Raw genomic sequence first — 15,282 nt, forward strand, 5'->3', positions numbered from 1 at the left:
TGCTTTAAAGGGGTCATCGGATGCAAAACTCATTTTTACATGCAATAAAATGAGTTGATTTTTTGCAGAGCTGATTTTGACCAGGTAAAACTGTGTTTGTTACACTACTATTGAGAATTTTTAACCAAAGAATATTATAGACTTTTTATTAAGACCCTATAGAATCATATGAACTTGTGGAAAATAGGCATCCGATGACCCCTTTAAAGAGACTGTGAAATCTGTTCAGATAAAATGTACCCTGAAGAGGAACAGCTTTTTAGTTTTAAAATGTAAAAAATGTTTATGAGTAACATAGACATTGTTAACTAGGCCTATTACACACATTGTTAGCTAGTTAAAATCATAAAAATACTGCAAACCATAATAACCAACATAGCTGAAAGTCAATTAATACTACTTGACAAGAGGTTATTGTAGACAAAATATTGAAAAAATAAAGTATGCTACAATAATGGGTTCAAAAACTGTTATTAAGGGACAAGCAACTTAAAGGACACTGAAAGATAGTACACTATTATTTTTGTGAACACCCTGGTGAAAAAAAAGAGGACCAGCATAAACCAGCAAAGGACCAGCATAAACCAGCATCAAAACCTACCTAACCAGCATATGCTGTTTTTTTCAACAGGGCATATATTCTTTTCCTTAAATAGGATAATGTGTGAAGAAAATGCTAAAATCATTCTCCTGTTTCCCTTTTTTTATTTCACTGGTATGGTCTGAAAATCATTTGAGTACATTTTTGTAAGAATTAGACGAAGTAGACTGTGAAGAAATAGTTGGTAAGTGTCACAAGACTCAAAATCTCATAGGTACATGCCTATGACAGGACTATAACGTAATATAATCTTCAACACATGTGAGCCTTCATCATTTTACAAATCCTTTTATAAGTAATATTTATTTATATAAACGTAAAACGTCTTGATGGGGGAAATACTGATTGACAGGACTAATAGTGAAACGGAACTGCGGATGAAATCTACCCGATCGGATCCAGCTGTAACACATAGGCGACTGTCAAGAGCAGGAAGTACATCTTTTTCATTGATCTCAGCTCTGTTTTCCCTCATGAGATAACAAATCAAGCACTTTGTTTCTGTTGTCACGCTGTAACAGGTAAGCACCAATTCGTTGAACACCCTTTGCGATAGTTGTCGCTTTTGAAACGCGACACGAAACAGTCAAATTAATGCTGTAGCTAACCAGCTAGCTTACAAGTAATAGGCTAATTTGTCTGACCACCGTCACTGTCTTCATAGAAAGTAAAATGCTTTTGGTTTCTATTTTGTTTGTATGCCTCAGTTATCAAATTCACGTTTCTATAGGTCATATAAATCATGATATATCTGTTTGTCTTGTTCACTGGTCTAAGAAGCAACTACTTTTCGGCAGCAATGTTTATTAAAAGTAAAAAAAGAAGACAGCTTAGTCACCGTTTGTTCGCCTTTCTTATAATCTTAAACTAAATTATTAATCACACAATTTTAACAAATATATTAAATTCAACGGTTGTCCATAAACTCAAATATGTATATAAAGAATAGCTTGGTGCATGTTCATAAACAGACAACTTTGGATAATTATGTTTATTCCTGAATTTTTTTTCCACTGTGTCCTTTGACGACAGTCCTAATAAAGTTTATTCTGTTTACAGATCAAAGGCATGCACGCCAAACTCAATGAAAAAAGAGGGAACCGAAGACACGGACCACACTAATGCTGATGATCAGGTATTTTCATTGAATACCTGGGGTCTAAATATGAATTATTTTAAATCAGAGGTGTTAATTATCTGCTTTCTATTCCCATCTTCTGATAAGCCCAAGAATGGCATCTGGAATGCAAGAGAAACAGTACACACCATCTTTGCTCAGTTTTTTCATCTATAACCCTAAGTTTGGACCACGTGAGGGCGAGGTAAATCCTGTTCTTATAGAAATTTTAAACAACTACTCTAAAGAATTAGTGTAATTATTTTGCACTTATTTGAGGCAACAGAAGGTGTAAAGGCGAAGAGCTTTCAGCAGCAAGCATTTTATCATGTAAAAAACCTTTACCATGTATAAAATCATCAAAATCTCCATAGTAAGTGTATACAATGTAGGGTTGGGCGATTAATCGAAAAATAATCGAAATCGACATTCAGAACCTATAATCGTTACAATTTTTCCAGGAAGATTATTTCAATTACTTTCCCTTTAAAAAACACAAGCGCTCCGTTCCGTTATTCCGCCGACATGTCGATGGAGAGCTTAAACAGTATTTATACAGTAAAAAGTATTTACAGGATATACAAGGGTAATTTTATTTAGAGGAGATACTGCTTATTTTCTACTTTTAATATGAAAAACATTGAAAATTATTTATTTTGTTTCCAATAGTGCAAGTTATTTATTTTCACTAATTTAAGAAAAATGTGACTTTTCGTTTTAAGCAATGCTTGCTTTAATTTCAGTTGTTCAACACTGATGTTCAATTAATAATCATAGATCGTAGATAGTGTGTTTCCTTCAATTATTTTAAAATCAAGTAATGCACCCTTCATCCAAAAATCTCTCGCTTGTAATATGTGAGCATATTTACTGTACAAAACTTGTCAGTGAACTATGAGGGCAAAAAAATAAATATTATATAAATATAATTAAATATAATTTTATTAATAAATAAAATAATCGTTCATTAATCGTAATCGGGTTAAAATGTTCAATTAATCGAGATTTTGATTCTAAGCCAAATTGCCCAGCCCTAATACAATGTCTACAAAATATGTCTGGGCATGGTAATAATCTAAAAAGGTGAGCAGACAGAAGTTATGTATTGGTTACTATATGTTAATCATGTGCTTATAAAGCTGTTATTGTACTTTGTAGGAGGAAAAGAAAATCCTGTTTTACCACCCCATTGAAATAGAGAAGAACGAAAAGATCCGCAATGTTGGACTCTGTGAGGCCATTGTTCAGTTCACCAGGTTAGCACTTCACTAATGCTGGGATAAAATTGGGATAAAAAAATAGAGACATAGGCATAAATGAGAGATTTTCTTATTTACAGAACCTTCTGTCCAACAAAACCAGCCAAATCCCTCCACACTCAGAAGAACCGACAGTTTTTCCATGAGCCAGAGGAGAATTACTGGATGGTCATGGTACATCTATAAATCAGTGATGTCTTGTAGAGGTTTAGGTTTCAATCCAAATTTTAAACAAAAGAAGACAGAATAACATCAAACTGGCCTGACACAGTGCTGCTCAAGTATGTTTTAAGCATTTTTGAATTCCTCTCTCAAGGTTGTACGGAACCCAATGGTTGAAAAACCCAACAAAGACGGAAAACCACCCACTGTAGAATACCAAGAGGAAGAGATTATTGTAAGTAATGTATGGAATGCTAGTTCAAAATATTTAAACATTGCATTTTTTTTATTTTACACATCCTACAGAAGATAATATTCAGACTGGTGCGCACTACCGTTTACTACAATTTCGGCTCAGGAAGATACTTTTATTCAGCAAGGATCCATAAAACTGATTAAAATTGACATTAAAGACAGACTTTTAAAAAAATGTGTTGCGAATAAATGCTTTTATATTGTGTCTGTTCATCAAAGACTGTTTTTTTACAATAATAATAAGAACACAGTTTCAGCATATTATTATATCTTGTGACTGAAGACTGGAATAAAGGTTGCTGAAAATTCTGCATAGCCATCACAGAAATATAAATTTCTTTTCTTTTTTTTTCTTTTTTTAATATAATAAATAGGAAAATAAATAATAGAAATAGAAATTTCTTTTAAAATTATAATCATATTTTACAAAATTACTATTTTTACTATATTAACAAATAAATGCATAGTATCACAGGCATTTAAAAAATCTCACCAATAAATTGTAGACCTTTTTGTGTTCTAGGATTCAGTGTATGGGTCTGTATTACAACAGTGCTACAGCATGTATAAGGTAAACACTGTTTATATTAATGTATTTTCACATTTTTAAATAATCTATTATTTACTCATTAGTTATACAAACAGTTGATGTTTTTTGTTGTTGTTGTTGTTGTTGATCTTTAGCTCTTCAATGGCACATTCAGCAGGGCATTCGAGGCTGGTGGAGTGGAACTGCTCACCCAAAAGCTTGAAAAGTTCTTTTACAGGGTAAATAAAGTATTAATTAAGAGAACTCAATCCTTCAATCAGATAAAAGGTAGACAGTGTATACCTCTGCTCTGTTTGGAACATGCAAATGCATGTCTTAAAAGAGATAACCATTAATATTAAGCTTTGAATACTGCTTTTCTTTATAGTCATACCATAGTCCTGGCATGAGCGCTTCTTGGCCAGACATTTCAAGGACGTCACTGATAATCTGATTACATGAAATTAAACTCCCACAGTTAAGGAAAGAGATAAATTGCTGGGATATTTCATAGTTCAGGCTTTTAGAGACATGTGATGTTCTTCTTTATTTCTGTTATCATATTTAACATATGTGCAAATGGCCAATGTAAGATGCACATATGAAAAAGAGGCCTGACAATCTCATTTGTCCATGTTTTTGTCTCTTTGGTTCAGATTTCCTTGCTGAGGGCATCATGCTTACTCACCTGTCTGAATAATTCAGCTTAGGTCAAGGGAAACCCTTCGCGTCACCCCTCCCTAACCTGAGCTGTGCCCTGGAGCTCTCAGTGAAAGTGCAATTTGTGCCTTAGGTTAAATGTCACTGACTGCTGTGCAAAGTCACACCAGGGCTGCATCTCAGCACGTCAAGTTGTCAAATTACATTACGTCAGCCTTATCAGGGACGCTTTGGTAATTTCATCCACGTTTGCGGGCATAGTGTTGTTGTACAGTTCCTACTGGACAGTGCTTGATAAGCAAAATTTCATACTGTACTTATACTGTATTTTTTTTTTTTTTACTTTATCTTATAATTATGGAACTGTTAAAGTAACTGAGCCTGGAGAAGATGTTTTAAATATATTTTTGTTATATGCTTTGTCTTAGTACCTGCAGACACTTCATCTCCAGTCATGTGACCTGCTGGATGTGTTTGGGGGAATCAGCTTTTTTCCTCTTGACAAGATGACCTACCTGAAGATCCAGTCTTTTGTCAATAAAGTAGAAGAGAGCCTGAGTCTTGTCAAATACACAGCCTTTCTCTACAACGACCAGCTGATCTGGTGAATATCAATCTATACATGCCTTTCAGTTGTTTAAAAGCACAATATGTATGATTTTTTTTTATTAAAATATACAGAAAAACACTAGAACAGTGTGCTATATTTTGCTGATTTGTCAACTTACATGATTCCAAATGTTCCTAAGAATCTTTAAATCCAGAGAAATAAGCCACTTTAACTAGTGTAACTGGCTGTGTCATTGCGTCGCCTGCCAATTATGTCATACACCCTAGATTTTCTGGTTTTATTTTGTAGAAAACATGGAAACCCCAAAGACACTTTAATATGTTATGCATATTATTTTTAGTAGCATTATAACAGAACTTTCAGCACACTGAAATGTATCTAGTTTGATAAAACAGCACTGCTTTTTCCTGCACGTCTTCCAACTATGCCTTTGTTTCGTTGTTTGTTTTGAATATGCGCCCTCTAGCAGCAAAAACTAACATATTGTGCTTTTAAAAAGGAATATTTTATCCCAAAAGTTTAAATTCTGCATTTTAACCCACCCTCATGTCATTTCAAACCTGTATGACGTTATTTATTTTGTAAGAATCTATTTATCAGAATGTTCACACTGCTTAGTTGTAAAGCTCTAGAATTAACTAATAATAATGATTTGATATTAATCCATGTTAATAATTAATACATATTTAATAATGATTTTGATCTTAATTTATATTAATAATTAATACATGTGTATTTAGTTCACACATTGGAGATTTCTTCTAGGTTGACTATTGCTTAAAAGGGTTAGTTCACCCAAAAATGAAAATTCTGTCATTAATTACTCAGCCTCATGTCGTTCCAAACCTGTAAGACCTTCGTTCATCTTTGGCAGACAAATAAAGATATTTTTGATGAAATCCAAGAGCTTTCTGACCCTCTATAGACAGCAAGGGTCCTTTCCACATTCAAGGTCTAGAAAGGTACCAAGAACATCAACAAAATAGTCCATGTGAGATCAGTGGTTCAACTGTAATTTTATGAAGCTATGAGAGTACTTTTTGTGCCCTTGGACCCTTGTTGTCTATGGAGGGTCGGAAAGCTCTCGGATATCATCAAAAATATCTTAATTTGTGTTCCGAAGATGAATGAAGGTCTTATGGGTTTGGAACGACATGCGGGTGAGTAATTAATGACAGAATTTTCATTTTTGGGTGAACTATCCTTTTAAATTGTCATTTTAATTACAGCTTGAAAGTAATAAGTGTGTTGAATTATAATTTTGAAGGATGCTTCCCTGAAAGTTTTTTTTTAACATCACTCCGACTGCAAATGCGTGATGAATGAGGGTTTACCTTAAATAACTGAGTGCTGTAGAGGACATGAAGTCTGAGAGATGAGACTGCAGGGACTCAATAAAGCGGCACAGCCAAAGCTTCTTAATCACAAACTGTCTGGCACAGGGATCCAGATAGACTTTAAAATATGACTTTTAATCCTCTTTGTTGAATTCGCAACATGACTTTCATATCTTGTTTTCAAAAATTGCTTTCACAGAAGTGCCTGTGTTTATGCTTGTTGAATGTTGTTTGTCTGATTACTTGTTTAAATTAAAGTGTGTCATTGATCACATATTACCAACTACCAACAAGTTTTGTAAGACACAAAAGATTTAAGCATTAATATTGAAACACTTTCCTATGTTGGAATGAGCAAGTTTGTCTGAGCTTAAGTCTTATGTTTTGTGTTGTATTTTGCAGGAGTGGTCTAGAACAGGATGACATGCGAATTCTGTACAAATACCTGACGACCTCACTGTTCCCACGACACACTGAACCCGAGGTGAGACAAAGACTGAGCATTAGTATGTTGTACTATTATATTGTAAATGTGTAAGCCCTAGACACATAATAAATAGAAAAGGCTATTTTAATCATTTCCCTTTTTACCCTAGTCTAACACTGTTTATAGAGTAGACACTAGGGGTGCATTTCAATTTGTCAAAACTAATTAGCTTTCATTTAAATTTTAATATAATACAGTTTTATAGCATTTAATTCCCCGTCTTTTATTATAAAAATTATTACATTTCTTTAACAAAACATTTTGCGATTTTATTGCAATAAGTGCATTTTTTGTTGTATTGTTTGTTTACAGTTTTATTGCACAAGATACACATTTTTGTGATGTTATTGCGCTATGTGCATGTTTTCTTCACTGAGCATTGTATTGTTTGCTTGTTTACAGTTTTATTGCACAGTATACAAATTATTGCAATGTTATGTGCATGTTTAACATGTTGACCTTCAGTGTGAGGTAGTTATTTATTTTTATTTAGTTCACTCATTTTCGAGTTGTGAAAAAAAACAAAAAACATGAACAACCATATACCAAAAAAGGTAGAATTTTGATGTTTCGAAAGAGTTGTTGTAAATTGTAATGGTCACAGTTATGTGGCTTTGAAATATGTTATGGAAAAGCAAATAAAAAGAAAAAAATGTTATGTAGCAAATAAAACTGACAAAATTTACTTTTTTCAATTATGAAATAAATGCCCAATGTGACATAAATGTAACATGAAAAATTTATTATAAACGCCCAATGTCACATATATGTAACATTACAGATCTTTCACAAAGAAGGGTTGCATTTCAAAAACAACTGCAGAAACATGTTAGAAGTGGTCCATTTGGTCTGTATTATGTGCCTCATAATTTTCCTATAAGGAGAAATCTGTCCGGGTTCTTATGGATTAACTGTAAAAAAGTAAAATTCAGCTCAACAAGCCTGAAGTCAGAAGTTTACATACACCTTGCAGAATCTGCAAAAAGGTTAATTATTTTACCAAAATATCAGGGAGGGTTAATACAAAATGCATGTTATTTTGATTGTTAGTACTGTGTTGTTACCTGAATGATCCACAGCTGTTTTTTTTGTTTAGTGATAGTTGATAGTTGAGTCCATTCTTTGTCCTGAACAGTTAAACTGCCTGCTGTTCTTCAGAAAAATCCTTCAGGTCCCACAAATTCCTTGGTTTTCCAGCATTTTTGTGTATTTGAACCCTTTTAAACAATGACTGTATGATTTTGAGATCCATCTTTTCGCAATGAGGACAATTGAGGGTGTCATATGTAACTATTACAGAAGGTTCAAACATTCACTGATGTTCCAGAAGGAGAAACAATGCATAAAGAGCTGGGGTGAAAACTTTGGATTTTGAAGATCAGGGTAAATTTAGCTTATTTTGTCTTCTGGAAAACATAGAAGTATCCTCTGTAGCTTCTGAAGGGCAGTACTAAACAAAAAAAATGAAATTTAGGCAAAATAAGAAAATTGTACACATCTTTATTCTGTTCAAGAAATCAAGTTTACACCCCTGGCTCTTAAAGCATTGTTTTTCCTTCTGGATCATTAGTGAGCGTTTGAACCTTCTGTAATAGTTGCCTATGAGTCCCTCAGTTGTCCTCAGTGTGAAAAAATTGATCTCAAAATCATATAGTCATTGTTGGAAAGGGTTCATATACACAGAAATGCTGAAAAAAAAAAAAAAAAATTGTGGGACCTGAAGAATTTTTCTGAAGAAGGGACTCATGAACAACTATCACTAAACAAACAAACAAAAAAGTATTAAAAATCAAGTGTATGTAAACTTTTGAGCGTGGCCATTTTTTATAAATTCAACTATTATTTTCTCTTGTGGACTATGTGTAAACGTCTTTTATGTGAAATCTCTTATTCAGGTCAATACTAAAAAAAAAAAAAAAAATTGCATTTTGTATGATCCTACGGAGCCCCTAAGGGGACGTGGAGCAAAAATTAAATAAAGTTTAGTTTCGCGTGCTCACGTGAAACTATCGCGTGCTCACGTGAAACTATCGCGTGCGCACGTGAAACTATCGCGTGCGCACGTGAAACTTTCTCTATAGTTTCGCGTGCGCACGTGAAACTATCGCGTGCGCACGTGAAACTTATAGTTTAGCGTGAGCACGTGAAACTATCGCGTGCGCACGTGAAACTATCGCGTGCGCACGTGAAAGTTTCACGTGAGCACATGAAACTAAACTTTAAAAAAAATTCTGTACATGAAGGTTTTCGCGTGAGCACATGAAAGTTTCAAGTGAGCACATGAAACTAAACTTTAGATTTTTTTTACTCTGACGTCCCCTTAGGGGCTCCGTATGATCCCTCTTATTTTGATAAAAAAATAATTAACATTTTGCAGATTCTGGAAGGTGTATGTAAACTTCTGACTTCAACTGTATGTCTTTACTTTTACTTTTGTTCAAATTAATGTGTCCTTGCAGAATTTAAGTATTATTTTATTTAAAGAAAAATAAGTATTTATTTTTTTTATATTTAAAGAAAAAGTACTGTCCCCAGCGTTTTGATCAATAGTGTTTATTTAAATTAATTATATATTCAAATTAAATGTCTGGTTGTTACAGCAAAGCCAGCTTGCAATGTTGATGGTCTCTGGCCTCCTACTACTACATTCTTTTGTGTCTAACTGTATGCATACAGCTACTAACATTATGTATGACATGATTTGGCTATTTTAAAACTGTGTGTGCATTCTGCGCAAAATAGATTTTTATACCAGTAAATTTCAGTTGAATCAGTTGGGATACAATCACTTTGAGTGTAACTGATGTCATGCCGTAATCATTCAATATGTGATTTTTGGAATGTGCTCCAAAGTCATGTGCCATCTACAGCTGTGTTAAAGAATGATCTGTGTGTGTGTGTTTGTGTTTGTGTGTGTGTGTGTGTGTGTGTGTGTGCAAACATTCGGCAGCTTGCAGGAAGAGACTCTCCGCTCAGGCCAGAGGTGGCTGGGAATCTGTTGCACTACGGGAGGCAAGTATCCAAATATTTCCTGCTTTGAACTCAGGACTGGAACAGCGGGCTCTTGGCCTTCTGCCTGTCTGCTTGGACTCCATGCTTCGGGACACAAGCAGTCAAGCACAGCGCTAAGACAACACAGATCAACCAACACTGCCAAATATCAGATTGCACAAGGGTAATTTAATTGCTTTGGTGGCAAAGAGAAAACAATAAGCCCAACAGACTTCACTATGGCCCGTCTGATTGTTCGACGAGTGGATGATGGCACAAAGGGGTCATGTTTGACTGATTGCAATAAGATTTATAGATTATCCTCAAGGAAAGACTGATGAATAATTGGCAGTGCTTTTTTGATGGTATGTGTTCAGTGTGTAATGTGGATAATGGGAGCGTACTCTTCAGAGGGTCGGCTGTGACTCTTGAGGCCCCGGTCCACCTCCTGAAGGGTAGCAGGACAGTGTATGATAGCAAACTGTGTAAGGACTGACAGCTGTGACTTGGCACTTATTCAGAGGCATGAGAGTTAATCACAGATTATTCATCATCTGAAAAAGATATTTGTGGATTGAGGATTTTGGTGCCTTCTTAAAAGGTCATGTGAAAATTTGAACTATCTGTGGAACGTTCGGAGTTGTACTGACATCTTGTTATGTTATGAAAACAGGTTTTTAACAGGACCAGCAAACCTTAAAGATCCAGATGCAAAATTTAGATTTCCCAGGATATTTGTGAACACAGAGGACAGTTACGAGGAACTTCATCTGATCGTTTACAAGGTGAGAGAAAACATCAAACTCAGTGTTATTCTATGTATTTTAACCTATGAGCTTAACATGATATAGATTAATTATCTAACAGTCATGTTTTTAATAAAAATTCATTTAATTGGTTTACAATAGTTATATATAGTATAAGTTATTATAAATAAATTATATAATAAAATTAAATTAAATGAATTAGTGTTAGTGTCAGCTTTGTAATAATTATTATTATTTAATAATTATTGTTATTATTATTATTTATTATGTATTTAATTGGTTAAAAACTATTGTTATTATTATGTATAGATAACAGTTGTTATTATTATTAAACAATAAAATGAATACATATAATATTGTTAATAATAACCATTATTATTATTAACCAATTATACATAATCATAATAATAATTATTATTATTAACCATTTAAATTAATACATAATAATAATAATTATTATTATTATTAATCACTGTTTAAATAATAATTAGTAGTAGTAGTAGTAGTACTAGTAGTAGTAATAGTATTAACCAACTAAATACAGAATAATATTAATAATTATTATTATTATTAGTAGTAGTAATAGTATTAACCAATTAAATTAATACAGAATAATAATAATAATAATAAATATTATTATTATTATTAATTACACCCAGGCAAACTGACACTAAAACTAATTCAAATGAAATTTGCTTATTTAGTTGACCATCATTACTAAAGGTTATGTGTGTGTTATGTTAAGTCTGTTAAACAATAAGTGTTCAATTATAGTTCATATTTTTGTTTCTAGACAAATAGAAATTATAAAAATATCTGATAAGTTCATAATTTACCTATATGTTATTCCATATTCAGGCAATGAGTGCCGCTGTATGCTTCATGGTAAATGGTAAGTGTCTGCTCTTATGTAATTTTAACTAATTGTTTGTTCTTGTTTTGTTAACAGTTGACTTAGTAATCATATTACCAGGAAACCAGTCAAATGTTAACTGTTCTTTCCATCCCTGTTTTGCTTTGTGCCCATAGCAACAGTGGATTTGAGTCGTGAGTTTTGTGAACAACTGGACAGCCTGGTTGGTCCCCAACTCACCCTGCTGGCCTCTGACATATGTGAACAGTACAACGTCAATCGAAGGATATCAGGGTCAGTACTACTCCAGAGCGTCACTTCAGCTGCTGAATAAACAAAAGTCATTGTCAAGTAGTTAAATGATTTTATAATGGCATTGTAAGTGATTTTCTTGCTATGCTTAGACACTGAATTATTACAAATACTTTAATGATATCCATCAGGTAGTGGGGACATTTTTGTTTGTGGTACTAAAATCATTTACAGCACTTTTAAACTATTGATATATTTGTTGAGCTATCTCTGCAACTGTCAAATTAGTCCTGCTTCAGTGCTCGTACATGCATCAATCTTAAATGACTAGGTCATCCTATGACACAGGTAACCATTCAGAAATATTGACAAGGCTTTCACTGAATACAAGTGTCCACTGTATCATCTCTCTTCCAGTAGCAGTTACCGGAGCTTATCCATTAATCATATCTAAACAGTCTGTCCTTATCTTACCTGAGCCCTGCATGCTGTGCAGTATTGTTTTGTGTGGCCCAATCCCTCATATCAACTTACATGCCACTTATCACACTTTAAAGACACATAACTGCTTTTGTTCTTCAGTGCGTGCTACACTGGGAGAGAATAATGTACCTCAGCTTCACTGATTCTCTCAAAACTGTTGTTGTAGGCCAGAGAAGGAGCCTCAGTTTAAGTTCATCTACTTCAACCACATGAACTTGGCTGAGAAAAGCACCATCCACATGCGCAAGACCGCCAGCGTGTCACTCACCTCGGTCCATCCGGACCTCATGAAAATCCTTGGAGACATCAGTTGCGATTTTGCAGGGTAAGAGGTGCCACTGATCTATTGAAGAGGTGTATTCAAGTCATTGTAGTTTTAAATACATTTTGTAAATGTACTTGGAATAAATGAATATATAAGACAAAAAAAGAGCACCAATTCATTTCTGTTAAAATAATAGCATGTATTGAGACAACAGGTACAGTTGAGGTCAGAAGTTTACATACACCTCTAAGAATCTTCTAAATGTTTATTATTTTATCAAAATAAAAGGGATCATACAAAATGCATGTTATTTTTTATTTAGTACTAACCTGAGTAAGATGTTTCACAGAAAAGATGTTTACATGTAGTCCACAAGAAAAAATAATAGTTGAATTTATAAAAATGACCCCATTTAAAAGTTTACTTACACTTGATTCATAATACTGTTTTTTTTTGTTTTGTTTTGTGATAGTTGTTCATGAGTCCCTTGTTTGTCCTGAACAGTTAAACTGACTGCTGTTCTTCAGAAAAAGAAAGTATCCACAAATTTGTTTCAGTTTCAGTTTTTTGTATATTTGAACCCTTTCCGACAATGACTGTATGATTTTGAGATCCATCTTTTTACACTGAGGACAACTGTGGGACTATTATATGTAACTATTTTAGAAAATTTGAACACTCACTGATGCTTCAGAAAGAGAGCTGAAAACTTTTTGAATTTGAAGATCAGGGTAAATTTAACTTATTTTGTCTTCTAGGAAACATGCAAATAATTTCTGTAGCTTCTGAAGGGCAGTAATAAATAAAAAAAACGATATTTTGGCAAAATTAGAAAAATGTACACATTTGAATTATTTTCAAAAGTTTCCACCCCTTGCTCTTAATGGATTTTTCCCTTCTGGAGCATCAGTGAGCGTTTGAAACTTTTGTAATAGTTGCATATGAGTCCCTCAGTTGTCCTCAGTGTGAAAGATGGATCTCAAAATCATACAGTCATTGCTGGAAAGGGTTCAAATACACAAAAATGCTGAAAAGTCAAAGAATTTGTAGGGACCTGAAGGATTTTTCTAAAGAAACAAAAATAACTAAACAAAAACTAAACACTAAACAAAAATAATGTATCAGTGGATCATTCAGGTAACAACACAGTATTAAGAATCAAGCGTATGTTAACTTTTGAATGGGGTCATTTTTATAAATCCAAGTTTTATTTTTTCTTGTGGACTATATGTAAACGTCTTTTATGTGAAATATCTTATTCAGGTCTGTACTAAAAAAAAAAAAAAACAAGCATTTTGTATGATCTCTCTTATTTAGGTAAAATATTTAACATTTTGCAGATTCTGCAAGGTGTATGTAAACTTTTGACCTCAACTGTATCTATCATTATATGCACACAATAATTTCTCACAATAAATTTCAGACTTTCTTTAACTCCTTGTAATGTTAATGAATTCATGGTATTCTAAATGTGTCACCACATGCCCAAAGTTACTAATTTGCATAAAGCATGTCTAAACCATTTCCATATAATGGATTTCTGTACAACAGTCTCTAAAGAGACACACCAGTAGTAGTAGTAAAAAAGCAACTTGAGCTATACTACTCTTGTCTCTTTCTTACATATGTATGTGCTTGTGTGTATGATGTGTGTAAAGATTCATCTTAACATGTTTATAAGGACACGGTTAGTGAACGAGACTGTCTGTGCATGTTTTGTAGGGTTGATGAGGATGAGGAAATCATTGTTAAAGCGATGACTGATTACTGGGTTGTTGGAAAGAAGTCTGATCAGAGGGAGCTGTACGTCATTTTGAACCAGAAGAATGCCAACCTGATTGAAGTCAATGGTATGTAAACATTAACTGACCAACATTGATATTGAGGTGATATAATGGTATAAAGTTATTAAAATGTACTAGTTAACTTTTAATCACAGTTTAAATTTAAATGACCTAAACTCTCACCAAGATTCTGTTTGTGTTACAGAGGAAGTGAAAAGGCTGTGTGCAACACAATTCAATAATATTTTTTTCTTGGACTGAAGAGATATGATGGGCATGGACTACTTCACTACACTAAAACTGTCAACTGTTCAGGTTTTACTGACAGCATCAGTGTAATGCAATAATTGCATTGTAAAAAAACGATTTTTCACATCATGCAATTTTTTAGATTTTTATTTAATCTATACAGAAATGTGGTTGCTTCCTTGTAATTAATTATAAAATCTGAATTTTACTGTAATTATCTCTTTTCATTAGTTTGTATGTACATATTGTCATGTTTAAGTACCCATTAGCTATCCTCTCTTTTGTGTTTCATTCCCATTGTTCAGATTTGTTTTATTACTTACAGACACAATTAAGTTGACATTTAGGATATGAATCTGTCAAGCTATATTTTTCTCTTATTTTAAATGCCATCATGTCATCAGTATCGTGGTTTAACACATTATTTCAAAATAAATTTCAGTTTTCATTACATGTAGGTTGCTGTTCTTGTTCAACTACACCTCAATCTTAAAACTATATCAAATTGAGACATGAGTTTTGTGACATGTATCTAAACTAGACGTTCCTTACATATAGCACTCTTATTTTCCATCTTTTATGTAACCTTTTTAAGAGATAAAAATACTTGATTAGGGTTTATAATAATTGTCATACTTATAATTTCGTGTTACAGCCATT

General features: G+C 33.3%; 1 protein-coding gene across 1 annotated transcript; it reads left to right on the plus strand.

Annotated features, from left to right (window-relative positions):
* Positions 1-1,000: 1,000 nt before the first annotated feature.
* ccz1 (CCZ1 homolog, vacuolar protein trafficking and biogenesis associated) lies at positions 1,001-15,075 on the plus strand. Its single transcript, XM_073828470.1, has 17 exons — positions 1,001-1,122; positions 1,661-1,736; positions 1,827-1,923; positions 2,877-2,974; positions 3,058-3,151; positions 3,294-3,374; positions 3,918-3,965; positions 4,079-4,162; positions 5,012-5,187; positions 6,894-6,975; positions 9,929-9,990; positions 10,643-10,754; positions 11,595-11,628; positions 11,766-11,883; positions 12,491-12,649; positions 14,312-14,439; positions 14,579-15,075. The coding sequence occupies exons 2-17, from the start codon at positions 1,723-1,725 to the stop codon at positions 14,632-14,634; spliced, it is 1,443 nt and encodes a 480-aa protein (XP_073684571.1). The 5' UTR covers positions 1,001-1,122; positions 1,661-1,722; the 3' UTR covers positions 14,635-15,075.
* The last annotated feature ends 207 nt before the right edge of the window (positions 15,076-15,282 follow it).

Source organism: Garra rufa, chromosome 22 (genome assembly GCF_049309525.1).
Source record: "Garra rufa chromosome 22, GarRuf1.0, whole genome shotgun sequence".
Classification (NCBI taxonomy): domain Eukaryota; kingdom Metazoa; phylum Chordata; class Actinopteri; order Cypriniformes; family Cyprinidae; genus Garra; species Garra rufa.

Coding starts and splice junctions, on each gene's coding strand:
- ccz1 (XM_073828470.1), top strand. Junction 1,924..2,876: donor TTGGACCACGTGAGGGCGAG/GTAAATCCTGTT, acceptor TGTACTTTGTAG/GAGGAAAAGAAAATCCTGTT. Junction 5,188..6,893: donor TACAACGACCAGCTGATCTG/GTGAATATCAAT, acceptor TGTATTTTGCAG/GAGTGGTCTAGAACAGGATG.